General features: G+C 44.8%; 1 protein-coding gene across 2 annotated transcripts in view; it reads left to right on the top strand.

Annotated features, from left to right (window-relative positions):
• TENM4 (teneurin transmembrane protein 4) overlaps positions 1-16886 on the top strand; it is an 887828-nt gene that overhangs the window by 381332 nt on the left and 489610 nt on the right. For both annotated transcript variants that reach the window (XM_049889686.1, XM_049889688.1), the window contains exon 6: positions 4325-4387. In XM_049889686.1, coding sequence (XP_049745643.1) covers positions 4325-4387 — 63 coding nt within the window. The remainder of the gene's footprint in view (positions 1-4324; positions 4388-16886) is intronic.

Here is a 16886-nt window from a genome sequence, read left to right on the forward strand (position 1 = left end):
TTGGAAATATATATATAGGAGCTCTGGTGGTGCAAAGGTTAAGTGCTCGGCTGCTAACCAAAAGGTCAGCAGTTCAAATCCACAAGCAGCTCCAAGGGAGAAAAGACTTGATGATCTGCTCCCGTAAGGATTACAGCCTAGGAGGCACATTGGGGCAGTTCTGTTCTGTCATATAGAGTCACTGGGAGTAGGGATCAACTCAGTGACACGTAACAACAACAGCACACACACCTACATATACACACAACACAAACGTAGACAGAGACAGCAAGAGAGAGAAGTTGACTTATTTTAAAGAATTGGCTCATGAGATTGTGGGGGCTGGCAAGCTGGCAAGTTCAAAATCCGTAGAGCAGGCAGCAAGCTGGAAACTCCAGCACTCTTGAATCCAAAATTCATAGGGCAGAGTGAAGTCTGGAAACTTGGCAGGATTCCTACGTTATGGTCTTGAGGCAGAAATGGAAACACTTTTTTGCTCTTCAGGCCTTTAACTGATTGGATGAGGCCCACCCACATTATCAAGGGCAATCTCTTTTACTTAGAATCAACTGATTTTCCATGTTACTTCACATCTGCAAAATACCTTCTAGACTAGTGTTTGACCAAACAACTGGACATCCTGACGTAGCCAAGTTGACAGTAAAATTAACCATCACAATGCATGTCCAGGGAACTGAAGACTGAAAGATTTTAAGCCAGTAAGTGACATGGCTACATTTAGTCTTAAACACTGTGCTGTCCAGTATGGTAGCACCTAGCCACAGGTGGCCGTTTAAATTCACTAAAATTAAGTAACTTTTTAAAAAGCCCTGGGGACATCAGAAGAAACTTAAACTAAATTTAAAAAACTCAGTTCTTCAGTCACACCAGTCAAGTTTCAAGCACTCGACAGCCAACTGTAGCTTAGTTGGATGTATGAACAGTGCAGATAACAGAACCTTTATGTAATGACAGAAATTTCTGTTGGACGTTGCTGCTTTTGAACGATCACTTGAGGATGGGTGGATGAATGGATGGACAGACAAAAGAAACGGTAACAACAGTGGTGCTCACTGCGTACCAGGCATCATTCTGAGTGCTTTTCACGTGTTGTTTCACTGAACCCTCACAACTTCCCACAGATGTGTGTTCAGGTCCATTGGGTCTCAGGAGCTTTCGGAGCCGAGCCTTGACTGTGGGCCACTTTTCAGCGTTTTCCAAGCTCAGCTTCTGGCTTCTCCTGGACCCAGGGCTATATTGCTTGTATTTTTAGAGGGGACACTGCAGAATGTTGGAGCCACAGCTTCACTGAAAAGGTTGCCACCTTCTCAGGCAGTAGATGGTCAAGAAGGAGCTTCCTCCAGATCCCCACATTTCATGACGAACACTATGCAACCTTGCTGGGAAGTTCTTCCAAGTGTCTAACCTAGCTTTCCAACTGCAATTGATGGCTATTTCTTCTGGCTTTATTTCCCCCTCAGAAAGTGGAGATGATATTGTACACATGTTAACAACTGCTGTGCTTATATAGCACTTACTCTGCACCAGGCACTGTCTTCCAAGCATTTTACATAATAACTCATTTAATCTTCACAAGAACTCTATAGGTTAAATACTATTATTCCTCCCATTTCACATAAGGAAACTGAGGCATGGTGAGGCTAAGTAACTTCCCTAAAGTCACACTCTACCCAAGCTAGTAAGTGGTGGCACTAGGATTTGAATACTCTCCATCTGGCCCCAAAGTCCAGTTCTTAGCCATGGCACTATAAAGCCTCTCATAATAAATCTTCTGGAACTAGGAGACAGCTGCTAAGTGTACTTTCCACCTGTTTTGGCTGGAGTGGCATGAGAACTTGATTCTGTTCCAGAAAACCTTGGCTGAACGTTATGCTCAGGCATAGCACAAATGCCTCACATTTTAGGGACACTGTATGCCACTTTTATGGTATTTTTCTGCCAGGAGTAATTATGGTAATAGCCATCTTCCAGTTACACCATATTTTCTGGTTGACAAAGTACCTTCATTTGCATGTTTTCTTGTAATCAGCACACGAGTCCTTAGAGGAAGGTGAGAGGAAGAGCAGAGCTTAGCCCAGGTAACACGAGGAGCCCACTGAAGTGAAGGCACCTGTCCCAGATTACTCAGCCCCTCTGGAATGAGGCACATCTTGAGTTCTGTTTCTGTTGATGGTGAGCCTCTAAGGCCTCACCAGTCAGTTTCAAAGTCAAACCACTGTAGGTCTTATTAGGTCGTGACCCCATGTATGCACCCAGGCCAAGACACAGTCCAATTGATCAGAAATAATTTTGGAACAACTCAAGGCTTCTGCTTAATATTTCTCAGCTGCTATCAAGGGGCATGAAATCAACAGCAAAACTTCTCAAACTTTGTCCTTATTCCCCCTACTGTATTTACAGACATTAACTTCTCCTATGCCTCTTTTAAGATCTTTATTATAATTTTTATACGTAGTAAAGAGTATATATAAAAAATGTGTACAGTCTAAAGACTGATGATAACTGTTATGTCCCCACCAGCTAACTTAAGAAATAGAACATTGTACTACCTTTGAAGCCCTGTGGGTCCCTGCCATCCCACCCCCTCATTCTAGGTAATTCCTCTCCTGATTTTTGTGTGAATCGTTCTCTTGCTTTCCTTCCTAGTCCTGGACCACTTTTCAGCCCTACCCCAACAAAATACCCACCTCCAGCCCCAACTCACACAGCTTTTGTCCATCAGTCCTTGCTCCTTGCCCTACACCTTTCTGGTAGGACCTTTTCTAAGGGGTGGCAAAGGGCCTAGAAAAGGAGAGGGGACCCAGGCAGAACCCTCTTTTCCTGATAGGAATGCTAACGGTAAATGCTCTTTATCCAGTTGCATACACACTGGTAGAAAATGAGAAGGATCTTCCTTCTAAATTTGTTTTTGGAGCAGTGCTCTGACTGTGTCACCTTGAACAATTTCCTTCACCATTTGGATTTCTAGACTAATAAGGGCCTTACATACCCTGGGGTTTCCTAAAATTGTCATTTATTCTACAGATATTTTTGAAGCACTTGCTATGTGCCAAGCAGTATCATATGTACAGGGTGTATAGTGGAAACCAAGACAAATTCCCTGACCATGAGGAATTTACTGTCTCAGGCAGGTCTTGTCCCCACTCCACCACTGGCTCTGAACCTCCCGTGGTCATTTTTACTACTCTGCTTGCTTTTAAAGGGCATGGTAGGGTGTGAAATTAGATGATAAATATGGAAGCGCTTTGAAAGCTGAGGAAGCTCCTGGATGCCATTGTTTCTATGACAGTTATAGTCCCTGAAATGAGGTTGGTGGAAAATAGAGTTGGAGTTTTGGGTACCCACAACTGTAGTTACCCTCTGTGCCACTAGATGTCAGTGATGTGTAGGAGGGGGTGGGGAGCCAAGGGTGATGAGCTATTTGGCCAAGTTCTAAAAACTGCAAAATAACAACTTACTGTGTGCTGGAGGCTGTTCTAAGAGTATTTTATTTGTTATGTCATTTGGCATTCACAGAAACCCTACGATTTACATATGCTCACCCCATTTTACAGATGTGGAAACGTGCTCAGGGAGGGGGAAGGGACACAAATAGCAGAAACTTCTCCCCTGCCCCATCTGAGAGTACCAGGCAAAGATTGCTAAAGAGGCTAAAAACCGCGCTGGTATGAGGAGGTATTCAACCAGATGGCCCTTTATTGCTGCTAAACTGCTATGAACAGCTTCTCCCCATATTTGTGGCAGCAAATGGCTGTACAAATACACGAGACCCAGGGAGCTGTGGAATCATTGAAACCCCCATGGATTCCCATAAGGGTTGTAGTATAGGTGTTCACTAGGCAGATACAAGGGAGCAGGTTGGTGAAAGAGCCAAGTGGTGGTAGCAGGGCTGTCTATGTTCTCCGTCAGGTATGTTGGAAGCAGCAAAGAATGGTTACTACCGCCTTGGGCTTGACATGGGTATTACAAACAGGTGTCCAGGGACCCAGCTTATCCCTTAAAGAGCATGTAGGTGCATAAGGTGTCAGCGCTGAAGGGCTGTAGTCCAGGTGCTTCCATAAAACAATAATCCCTGAGAAGCTCTGCTGAAAAATTAAAGGGGAAAGTGGGGGAGCATTCAAGGTCAAAGTCATTTGGAGAAAATCTGAATGTAAAGATTTCCTCCCCTTTAGAGTTTCACAAACCATTAGCATTTCTAAAGATCTCTGGAGCCCAGCTGTACAGAGGCCTGCTTGCCTTTGATTTCTCCAGAACTCACTCTACCTTCTCCCCTCAGACTGTGTGAATAATGATATTGTCCATCTTTCTTGTTTTACTCCTGCAGGAGCAAGAGCCCTTGGAAGGGGAAATGACTGGCTCAGGGTCACAGAGGCAAAAAGGACACCAGGTCTCTGATACCAGTGGGTCGGGTGGGGGGGGAGGGGGAGGGGACAGGGCAAAGGGACATGACCTGTGGGATGGGATGATCCAGGAAGGATCTTGCAAAGGAGAGAAGGGCTGGTGCAAAGACCTGGACAAGGGTTAGATGCCCCACTAAGGAAAATCCCCACAGCCCTCTCTCAGCTGGAGCCCCTATGAGGAGGGGTACCCAGGTGGTGCCAGAGCAAACCAGAGACCCCCAGGAATGGCTAAGGGACTCGGCTGCTGAGGAGGAGGGGAGGCTCAGAGGAACCATTGGCAGGATAAGAGTGTCTCTGTGTGACCACTCAGGCACCTGGGGCCAAAGGCTGAGTTACCAGGAGGCAGGTTTACATTCAGCAGGATAAAAGCTTATATCTGTACCAATCGAATTGTTCATAAAGTTTACATGTGTCATTCAGTCTAGTCACCTTTTAAAGGTGTTTTTTTTGTTTTAATAATTTTATTGTGGTAAAATACATGTAACAAAAAAATTGCCAGAAGGGCACAGGACTGGGCAGCATTTTGTGTCATTGTGCGTGGGGTCACCACGAGTCAGCTGACTTGAAGACAGCTAACAACAACGAATAAATCCCGATCAGGATGAATACAAATAAATTAATATCAAGAAACGTCAGTGGAGAACCACAAAATTCAAAGATAAAAGTGATCATGAAACCATCCAGATTACCCACAAAGAAATAAATGACTTGAGATAACAGGAGCTGTATAGCTACATATGGTACGTAGCCACCAGAGCTACACAGCTGCAATGGAAAAGAGAATAAACTGGAGTGATATCTTCAAAGAGCATTTACAACTATGAAACTATCATTTAACAATGAGTATAAAAAACTTCAGATAAGTAAAACCAGAGTTTATCTCACTGAAAATTGCCATTTCGGCCATTTTTAAGTGTACAGTTCAGTGACAATAATTACATTCACCATGTTATCTAGCCATCATCATTGTCTATTTCCTAGAGTTTTTCATCACCCCAAACAGAAACTCAGTACCCCTTAAACAGTAACTTCCCATTCCCCCCTCTACCCAGCTCCTGGTAATCATTAATAAACTTTTATCTATATGTATTTGCCTCTTCTAGATATTTCATATAAGTGAGATCATTCAATATTTGTCCCTTTGTGTCTGACTCATTTCACTTAGCATGTCTTCAAGGTTCATCCATGTCATAGCATGTGTCAGAACTTCATTTCTTTTTATTGCAAAATACTACCTTTTTTGTCCCTTATTTCCTCCAATACTGCCTACTTTTTTTGTAGTGAACCATTTGGATTCTGAGGGAGGTACTTTTTATTCCCATTTTACAGATAGGGAAAATAAAGCTTACAGAAGTTCACTAATTCCCCAAGTTTGGGAGCTGGGATTAGAATCCAGATCTTTCTAGCTACAACAACATGTTCTTTTCACAAGGCAGTTGTCCGCAAATGATGATGGTCATGATGTTGTCAATAGCTGTGGGGTAGGACTTCTTTGCCCTGTTTTACAGGTGGAGAGTCTGAGCCTCAGAGAGGGCACTTGCCCAGCATTGCACAGCTGAGTCTGCAAGCCTAGTCCTCCTTCAGCTTATCTTCTTTGTGGGAGGGAGCGAGCTCCTTATTACTGGAGAGGTGGGAGCAGAGGCTGCCCTCTCCCCCAGGTTACCTTTGGGGTGAGTCCTCCCTGAATGTATGGTCGGGAGTAGATGGTAGCTAAGGCCCCTGCTCCCTACCTGCAGGCTCTCTGACTTGTGGCTGAGTGGAGGACTATACACAGCCAGGTGCCTTGCTGGAAGCAAATTCCTGGAGAGTGATGAGTGGGGATGGGGGAGGAAGCTGTCAGGAGCCAGGGTCCCTGGGAGAGGGGTCCTGAGGGCAGAACTAGGCGTTTGGCTTCAAGGAAAAGGGAAGCCAGGAAAGATAAGCAGAGCAAGGAGTGATGTGATCAAACAGTGTTTGTGAAAGATGATTCCTGTGGTTGTGGAGCCGGAGATGGGGCGGGGGAGACACAGGAGACCCACGTGGAGGCTTTTGCAGACAGCAGATACGGGGATCTGGGAAGCCCAGACCAGGACGGCAGACAAGCCTGGGGACAGACAATTCCGTGAGTTAAGAATAATCCATGTGGGTTTCTGATTATGCCTAGCTCTTTGCAGCCCTCGCCAGTTATGGGATAAATACTCCCCCTTCCTCCCACTGGGTTCAACTTTTATGCTCTATCTCAGGTCACTGTCTTTTGTGTTTCACTGAATTATCTGTAGAATTGTACGTCTTACCTGCTTGTGGTCGGTCTGTTAACTCAGAATTCCAGGCCAGGTGGTATTAATTTATCAAAGCTTTTTACCTGTTTCAAATTCTGGTTTAAAGAAAAAAAGGAAAAAAAAAAAAAAAAAAAAAGCAGTGAATGTAACCCCAATGAGGAGTTTTAAATTTGTCATTTGTGGGTGAGGAATATCATCAAGGTTGCCGAATGGTATTGAGACAGATTCTTGTGTTCACTATTTTGTATCGTCCTGGAAATGTCACTCTGCGTGTTGATTTTTCTATTCTCAGCTTACAGGGCAAAGTGTTGTTCACTTTTTCTATTTATTTTCAGAGGAAGTTCGGGGGGAAGCAAAAAATTCCTTTGGCATATTTTGAAGTGGACAAAAATACAACCTGGCTTTTGTGTGGTGAAAATGTGGGAAATTTCAGTTTCCAAATGTCTGTGCTAGAGGAAGCAAGCTGAACTTTGAGGCTCGTTTCCCAGGCTCTCAGCCCAGAAGAGGAGATGCCTGGCAGGGACTGAGCTGCCTTGGAAAGTCCATGGGTGATTCATGTTAGAACGTGCAGGAGCAACTTTGGGCTCCTTCCTGAGCCTCCATCCAGGGTCATAGACTCCAGTAGGGAAAAAGAACCTCTTTTTGTCAACCTTACATACCAAGAAAAAACATACTCAAGGGAAGAAAACCTCTCCAACTGGATAACTCTCTACGTATAGTTGGAGGAGGCAGCAAAGGGGGAAAGGGGTAGACCTCTTGGCCGCAAGACTCTTCAGATTTGCACTCTAATGCCAGCTGTGCCACCAACCAGCAGCCTGACCCCAGCAAGTCAGCCACCTCTGTTTTCTTATCTGTAAAATAGGAATAATAGAGCCCTTGTCTCAAGGATTGTTGTGGGGACTATTGCTATTGTTCTTAGTTCCTATCAAGTTGGCTCCAACTCATGGCAACCCTGTGTACAACAGAACGAAACATTGCCCAGCCCTGTGCCATCATCATGACCGTTAGTATGTTTAAGTCCATTGTTGAGTGCCTTCCAGCCTAGGGGGCTCATCTTCCAGCACTATGTTGGATGATATTTTGTACGATCCATAGGGTTTTCATTGGCTAATTTTAGGAAATAGATCACAAGGCCTTTTTTCTTAGTCTTTCTAGGCCTGGAAGCTCTGCTGAAACCTGTCCACCATGCTCGATAGTAAGACAAACTGATAGTCTGTACCTAGGATATAAGAACTAAACAAATGTCAGGAGCCCTGTTGGGACAGTGGTTAAGATCTCGGCTGCTAAGCAAAAGGTTGGCAGTTTAAATCCACCAGCCACTCCTTGGCTCCTTGGAAACCCTATGGGGCAATTCTACTCTGTCCTATAGGGTCCCTATGAGCTGGAATCGACTTGATGGCAATGGTTTTTTGTTTAGTTTTGTTCTGTTTTTTTGGTTTTAAGCAAATATTAGATATTGCTACTTTTACATTTGTCACTGAAGTTTTATGTAGTCATAACATATGATCATATTAAAACTGTGTATGTATGAGAGACAGAGACAGCAATTGATTTGGCTTTCCAAGAAAAGGGTTTAAATTTGTGAGAAAGAAGCAAACAGTTCCCTTAGAGACTGGAATATCCTGGGAAAATTTCTGTAAGTTGCTGAGACTATATCTTGCTATTGCCAGAACATTCCAAGGAACTGGAAAACTCAGCCAATGGCCCAGCTGTTGACTTTACTGGGCTGCAGGTCCATATGTTTGGCCAGTTTTGTCCTTCCGACATCTCAGCCCTGGGGGTAGGAGAGGAGGGGCACCGGTCCCAGGGACTGGCTGCTCTGGGTGCTTTCCAGACAGCTGCTTTGCTCTCCTGAAGAAACAGACCACAGGGGAGGTCTGGGGAACATGAAGGGAAGAGGAAATTTGACATTTCCCTGGTTTGGGTGGGCCTCATGGACAAGAGATACCAAAATTGTGGAGAGGCACCCACTCAGTGGCCTGAGCTTATTAGAATGAATGACTGTGTTGATGAGGTCCATCTAGAAGTCCACCCCCTATCGCCAAACAGTGGCAACAGCAGTTTTACCCAACACTTTGACAATACAGGAGCCCTGGTGGCGCAGTGGTTAAAGCACTTAGCTGCTAACCAGAAGGTTGGCCGTTCAAACCCACCAGCTGCTCTGCAGGGGAAAGGTGTGGCAGTCTGCTTCTATAATGATTACAGTTTTGGAAATCCTATGGGGCAGTAAATCTCTCTACTCTGTCCTATATGGTCGCTATGAGTCAGAATCAACTCAACGGCAGTGGGTTTGGTTGTTTGGTTCTGGCAATACCGTATTTTTACGCACAAACAACTTGGGCCTTCTACGTTTGTTTTCCAGTCGCACCCTCCCCCCAGAGGTATTTTCTTAAGTGCACTATGCTAAATTTTTTTTACAGCAACATTTTTAAAAAATTGGCATAGTGACATTTAGGGAAATACCACACAGGGGAAAGGCAGGGTTGGCAAACAAATGTTGAAAGTGTACGTTATTTGTGTAAAAGTATGGTACATCACTCCAATTAATCTCTTTATTGATCCAACCAGGAGCCAGTTGCTATCCAGTGGATTCTAACTCACAGTGACCCCACGTGTGTCAGAGTAGAACTGTGCCCCATAGCGTTGATTTCTTGGAAGTAGATAACCAAACCTTTCTTCTGAGACATCTCTTAGTGGGCTTGAGCTACCCCTTCAATCTAAGCTGATGGGTTTTCTGCTATGGTAGTTGGTTAAATCCATCAGTCACAAGCTTAATCTCTTTAAAATTTGTGTAGCCACATACTTGGTAAACATCCTAAGACACATGTCCTTAGTTTGTACAACAGAATTTTCCAAATCTTTAAGTTTGGTTCCATTTTGCACAGTTCATTTTTAAGTCCATCTCTTTCCTCTCACATTTTATTATAAGTGGCAAGGAGAAACCACGTGGTCCCTTTCACCATCTTGCTTAGAAATCTCATCAGCCGGTTATCTAGGTTCATCACTTGTAAGTTCTACCTTCTACTAAACATTTGAACATAATTCAGATAAGTTCTTTGCCACTGCATGAAAAGCATCACCCTTCCTCCATTGTCAATCACATGCTCATGACTTTCTTTTAAAGCCTCACCAAATGCGCATTTAACATCCACATTTCTAGCAACATTCATATGTATTTTCTAAGACATTAGAGACTTTCTCTATAGCTCTCCTCACTTCCTTCTGAACTCTCACCATAATTGTTTTTGACAGCCATAATTCTAAGAACAGTCTCTTCAAGACAATCTAGGCTTTTAGTGTTAAAAAAAAAAAAAATAGGTACCTTAAAACTCTTCCAGCCTCTACCCATTACCCAATTGCAAAGCCACTTCCACATTTTAAGTATCTGTTAGAGCAGCATCCACCTCTTGGTACCAAATTCTGTCTCAGTTGTCTAGTGCTGCTATAACAGAAATACAACAAGTAGATGGCTTTAACAAAGAGAAATTTATTTTCTCATAGCTTAGAAGGCTAGAAGTCTGAATTCAGGGTGTCAGCTCCAGGGGAAGGCTTTCTCTGTCAACTCTGGAGGGAAGGTACTTGTCTCTTTGAGCTTCTGCTCCTGGCAATCTTCATGTGGCTTGACATCTCTCTTCCTGCATTTCTGCTTCGAACATACATTTAATCTCTTTAAAATCTCAAAAGAGATTGACTCAAGATACACCATACGCTAATCCTGTCTCATTAACATAACAAAGACAATCCATTCCCAAATGGGATTGTAACCACAGGTGTAGGGGTTAGGCTTTATAACACATTTTTGGGAGGGGACACAATTCAATCCATAACAACTGGTAAGAAGCAGCACTGGGATCCAAACCCAGGCTCTTACTCCAGAATCTATACTAGTAACCTCTATTGTGTTCATCTGGGAGAGAAACTAAAGTGCAACAATCATCGTGTAAAGCAGGCCACATTGCACATCATACGCCTCATTAGGCTAACCTAGGCTGTCCCACCACCATTAGAGGCTAGGTGCTACAATAGGAAGGTAGGGGATGGAATCAAATACAGCCAGGTTGAGCCCTTGCTCTGCTCTACTTAGTAGCTATGTGGCCTTAACTTCTATTAGCTTCAGCAAATTGGATAAAAATACTTAACTTTGCCCATGTACAGAAATAGAGGTAACTGAGTCCTTGGTACTTCCTGGGTGGGTGCCTTTAAGTTGATAGCTAGTCTTGGAAGAAGCACAGCCAGAATGCTCCTTAGAAGCGAGGATGGCTAGGCTTCATCTTACTTACTCTGGACATGTTATCAGTAGGGACCAGTCCCTGGAGAAGGACATCATGCTTGGTAAAGTAGAGAGGGTCAGCGAACAAGAGGAAGACCCTCAACGAGATGGATTGACGCAGTGGCTGCAATAATGGGCTTAAGCATAGTAATGATTGTGAGGATGGTGCAGGACTGGACAGTGTTTTGTTCTGTTGTACATAGGGTCTTTATGAGTCAGAACTGACTCAATGGCAGTTAGCAACAACAGTACTACAATTGCTATAACTGAGAAAGTTCTGGCTCCAGTGAGCAGTGGTGAGGTTGCTTCCCTCCAGCTGGAAGACTAAGCTAGTCACTGCTGGAACCCCTAGCTGGAAGAGAACTCAAGCGGTCACCAGTCCACCACCCCCCTGGCAGGGTATAGGCTCAGATGTCAGCCCTGGCAATGGAATTCATCTGGTTTTAAAAGCTTCCCAGGGCTGGATAATACAGTCTCCTCTCATCATTCATTTGAGCTTATGAAAGAGCTTGGAAGAGTATAAAGGAATGTATACTTCCTATTAGTGAGATTGTTTGTAAGTTTTGTCTTTGTTGGTAAGGAAAGTTTTGCTGTAGTATTGTTGGGCGACAAGCTCAAGGTACTCTGGGTGGAGGGTAAGATAATCTCTTATGTCAAGCAGGCTGGGCCAAAGCACCCAATAAGGATGGCTGTTGTCTGAAGAGCTCAGAGAGCAGAGGATCCATTAATAGCTGCACTAAAACTACCTGGGCACTGTGTTGAAATTACTTTCTGTAATCCCCGAACCTTATGTATAGTCTTATTAAAGGCTGCAACCTTTCTCAGGAAAATAAAATTTACAAAAAGAAAAGAAAGGCTTACTGAGTATGGGATACCACAAGTACTATGGGGTACTTTCTTGCAGAGTGCAAAAGGCAGGAGTTTTGGTGTCAAATCTACATTCAAATCCTACCCTGTTGCTTACTACCTGGGCAAGTTACTTGACCCCTCCAAGCTTCTGTTTCCTCATGTAGGAAAGGGAGAGTCCTGCCTCCCTTGAAGGGTTGCCATGATGGTGGGAGAGTGGCTGTAGGGCTGCTTCTGTGGGCAGAACTCCCTAAATGCAACCTGGACCCCATTCCCAAGAGTGGCCTGGTCCTACTCTTTTCCCTTTCCCCAACTTCCCATCACCCCATGGCCCATCCAGAAGGGTGGTAAATGCTAAGACTGATCAAGAGCTTGGTAATGGACACATCTCTTGCCAGACATGTTTCACCACCAGCTATCTCATAGGGGAGAAGGAACAGCTCAGACCCCATGCTGGGTCTGGCCTCAGATCCTGTGACCCATCTCTGGACTAACACACAGCTTGGGACTGGTGCAGCTGATGATCTGGGACAGCCTGGAGCCGCTGGTAGCCTCATAAATCAGGCTCAGGCCTTTGAAGCTTCTGCAAACTCCCTGGGAGAGCCTGAGCAGCCTGATCTTCTTGCAGCAGAAGCACCTCCCCCGCTGGTCTGAAGTCTCCAGGGATGACTGGGACCTGATTTACGGAGGCCTCTGATAGCTCCAGCCCAGCCTGGGAGGGGAGGCCCAGGAATGAACAAGTACACCCTATGACCTGGCCGCCCAGCCTGGGGAGACTGTTGGAGCCACCCTGAAGGGAGGGCTACCTCCCTCTGGGCCTGTGTGGGCAACACCCCTCTCCCCTGCCCTGCTTGAATTTTGCCCTCCTCCCTGAAAAGGTTCTAAGGACCCATCTCTTCCCTTTAGAATCCTTTCAGAAAAGCTGTAAGCGGCAGAGGGATGCCTCCAAACCGGTCATCCTGGAAGAGAAAAAAAACATGGTAAATGGATGGAGCATCTAAGTTTAGACGAGATCTGGGTTCATATCCCACACCACCATTTCTGATGTGTGAGGCCGTAGGCAAATCTTATCACATTCCTGAGCTTACAAGGTATATTAGTCTCCTAGGGCCACCATAACAAAATGCCAAAACCGGTGGCTTATGAGAGCAGAAATTTATTGTCTCACTGTTTCAGAGACCAGATGTCCAAATCAATGTGTCAGAAGGGCTATGTTCTCTCTAAAGTCTCTAGGGGAAGATCGTTTCCTTCTCTCACAGCTTCTTGTAGCTGCAGGCATTCCTTGGCTTGTAGATGCATCTTCACATGTTCTTTCTTCCTCTGCCTGACTCTCTGTGTCTCTTCACCTCTTTTATAAAGACATTCAGACTGGGTTAGGGTCCACCCTCATCCAGTTAACTTACCTGAGAACATCTTCAGAGACCCTATTTCTAAACACAGTCCTGTTCACAGGTACCAGGAGTTAGGATTTCAACATATCTTTTAGGGGACACAATTCAACCCATAGCACAAGGTGACTTTCAGTCCTCATGTCTGTCACTTCCTCGTCCCTAGATGGCCACCAGAACTCTCGTTACTTCCATATTACCTCCATATTTAAAGCAAGAATAAGATGGAAATGAGTGGTATCAGCCACAGCCCTCCCAAAAGCTCCCTCCACCAATGGACTTCAGAAGGGGGCCACATAATTATGATTAGCAGCAAGGGAGGCTGGGAAGTAGAGTATCTGGTACAGGGAAAACAAACTTATCTTGATTGTCTTAGTCAAATCATGATTCATTGGCTGGGGTGAGCATGTTGAGTTCCCAAACAAAACTGGGCTTATGTTAGCCTGGGGAAGGGGGCAGAGGATGGTTCTGGGGTTGGCCACTAACAGTGTCTGCCTTGATAACCATCCCACATATTGGCATGTTGTTACTGTTGTTGTTAGGTGTCCTGGAGTTGATTTCCACTCATTGTGACCTCATGTGAAAAGTGACAGAGCAGAATTGTCCAGTAGGGTTTTCTTTGCTGTAATCCTTAAGGAAGCAAGATCGCCAGGTCTTTCTTCTGCGGAGCATCTGGGTGGCTTGGAAACACCAGTCTTTTAGTTAGCAGCCCAGCATTTACCTAACCTTTTGTGCCACCAGGGCTCCTTACACATAGATATACCCCCATGGCTGTTGAGTCAATTCCAACTCATAGTGACCCCATAGGATTTCCAAGGCTATAAATCTTTACAGAAGCAGACTGCCACGTCTTTCTCCTGCAGAGCCACTGGTGGTTTCAAACCCCCAACCTTTTGGTTAGCATTTGATCACTTTAGCCACTGCACCATCAGGGCTCCTTAACACATAGGTATAAACCAAAAACCAAACCAAACCTGTGGCCACTGAGTCGATTCCAACTCATAATGACCCTGTAGGACAGAGTAGAACTGCACCATAGGGTTTCCAAGAAGCAACTGGTGGATTCAACCAGCTGACCTTTTGGTAAGCAGCCAAACTCTTAATCGCTGTGCCACCAGAGCTCCAACACATACGTATACCCATTGCCGTTGAGTCAATTCTGACTCATAGTGACCCTATAGCACTTTACAGTTCACCAAGTACTTTTGATTTGTGATCCTGTTTGAGTCTCTCAAGTCTGTGAGACAGCTCAGGGATGGTATTCACATTACAGAAGAGGAAAATGAATAAGTTACTTACTTAGCCGGTAAGCAGTAGATCCAGGCCTAGGACCCAGGTCTCTGGACTCTCAAGCCACCTCTTGTGAACTGGGAGAATAACCTCAGCTGAGGGCAATGACCAGAAGTCATTTATCTTAATGTCCCAAATACATAGCTCAGCAACCTGACACAAAGTGTTTAGTAAATGTTTGATGGATATATTAATTAATGCATTACTTTATTAATTTATTAACCTGAGCCTGGAGCACAGGATGGGAATGGTTGGAGTTGGCCGCTTATTGCTTATTCACCCTTCAAATTAAGGAAGCATCATTCCTTCCTGTGAACAGTTCATTTCGAAGCACTTGTGCTCACCCTGATGGCTGTGTAAGAAGAGAGAAGCCAAGTAGAGAGGGGCCCTGTGGCTAGGAAGGGGTGAGCTGAGCTGGGTCCATGCACATGACTCAGTCTCTTGAGAACTCAGCCCTGAAGCCAGGAGCCCTCCCTCAGGGGGACAGTGAGAAGGTCTGTTGGCAAAGATAGATGAGACGTGGGAAATGGTAACCATTTGCCCAAAGAGCAAAGCTACCTGCCTCCATCAGCCTCAAAAGTGATTCAGCCTGGTAAGCATCCCATTCATTGCCACAAGCCTGTGTCAAGAGCCCACACTTGCACTCGTTACTTTAAAAGTCAGTGTGCCATCCAGCACATAGCAAAGGGTAGAGTTGGGAAGGATGCATTTGAGGATGTAAAAGCCAGCCCAATCCCTTGCCTTCAAGGCTCATCATCTTTCAAATGACATAGACACCCACATAGATGACAGACACAAATGCCAGAGCCCCCAGCTCTCTAACAGAGACTGGAGCACTGGGCTGGAGAAGTGATGGGGCATTGGAGCAATGGAGTCAGGCAGAGGGAGCAGAGCAAGGGGAGAAGGATTCTGAGGAAGCTCCTGGCAGGATGTGAGACTTCCAAGGAAGGAAGAAATTGTAGCTGGTAGTCACAGGGGGAAGGGCATTCTAGGTAAGCAGAGGGCATCCTGTGTGCAAGGCAGTGCTTCGAACCCAGGAAGTTATATGTAAGAATCACCTAAGTATCTTGTTAAAATGTCTATCTGGTATGGAAATGCAAATTCTCATCAGGGAACTTTTTATAAGTGCAAATTCTCTGCTGGGTTTCCAGCCTAAATATCCAATTCCAAGCCCTAGTGCAAGGGCTTGGAGACAAGAGGACAGATGGGCAGGTGGTGTTGCTATTGAGTATAATATGTTTGAGAAAAGAGAGTGAAGATGAGCCAGGATAGGTAATAAGCCTTCTCAGACCTGCATGTCATAGGAATCACCTGGGGATCCAACTGCAGATTCTGATTAAATCCCTCTGATGTGAAGTTGGAGATTCTGCATTTCGAACAAGCTTCCAGGAGCCCTGGTGGTGCAACAGTTAAGCTCTCAGCTGCTAACCAAATGATTGGCAGTTGGAACCCACCCCCACCTGCTCTGTGGGAGAAAGACCTGATGATCTGCTTCCGTAAAGATGACAGCCAAGAAGACCCTGTGGGCCAGTTCTACTCTGTCACAGAGGGTTGCTATAAGTTGGAATCAACTCAGTGACACCCCACAACAACAAGCTCCCAGGGGATGCTGATGCTACTAGTCTATAGAACACACTTTGCATTGCAAGGCTGTAGGCAATAGGAAGCCACTAAATGTTTTGAGCAGGGACAATAATTAAAGTCTGATTTGCTCTTTAGAAAAATCATCCTGAAAGTTGTGAAGAAGTTTCAACAGTGTAAAAGAATACAGACAGGGTAAGAGATTTATTTTTTACTATCTCCCCAGCACCTAAGACGATGTCTGGCTCATAACAGATAATCAATAGATATATGTAAAAGAATAAATTAGCCATTTATGATAGACTTTTTTAAATGAGAAAACAGAAAGAGTGGATGACTCAAGTTATCCCAGGCTGATAAGCCAATATTATATAAATCAATTATTCAGGCCAGTCCAAATTGAGAATCTGTCCTTAAGGTGGTGGTTTTCTAACTTGTTTTAGCCAGGATCTGATTGTGTAAATGAAGTCCTAAATAGAAGCCCAAACTGTAAAGCATATAGAAGTAATTAAGTACCCTGGTTAGAACAGGAAAGGGGGCCCCTGGGATGTGACACCCTAATCCTTCCCTTTTCTTTGCCAATAGCTAGCAGATTCCTACTATATTCCACAGACCTTCTCAAGCATCAGTTGTCCCAAGAAGCCTGCTCTGACTCCTCCCTGGCCCCAGGCTGGCTGAGGCAGCCCTCCTTTAGGATCTAGAATTTGTGATTACTGTGTCTTATTTCTGAGGAGCCCTAGTGGCCCATTGGTAAAGCACTGGCTTCTAACCAAAAGGTCAACAGTTTGAACCCACCAACCGCTCTGTGGGAGAAAGATGTGGCCAGTCTGCTTCTGTAAAGATTTAGTCTTGG

Source organism: Elephas maximus, chromosome 7 (assembly GCF_024166365.1).
Source record: "Elephas maximus indicus isolate mEleMax1 chromosome 7, mEleMax1 primary haplotype, whole genome shotgun sequence".
NCBI classification, from domain to species: domain Eukaryota; kingdom Metazoa; phylum Chordata; class Mammalia; order Proboscidea; family Elephantidae; genus Elephas; species Elephas maximus.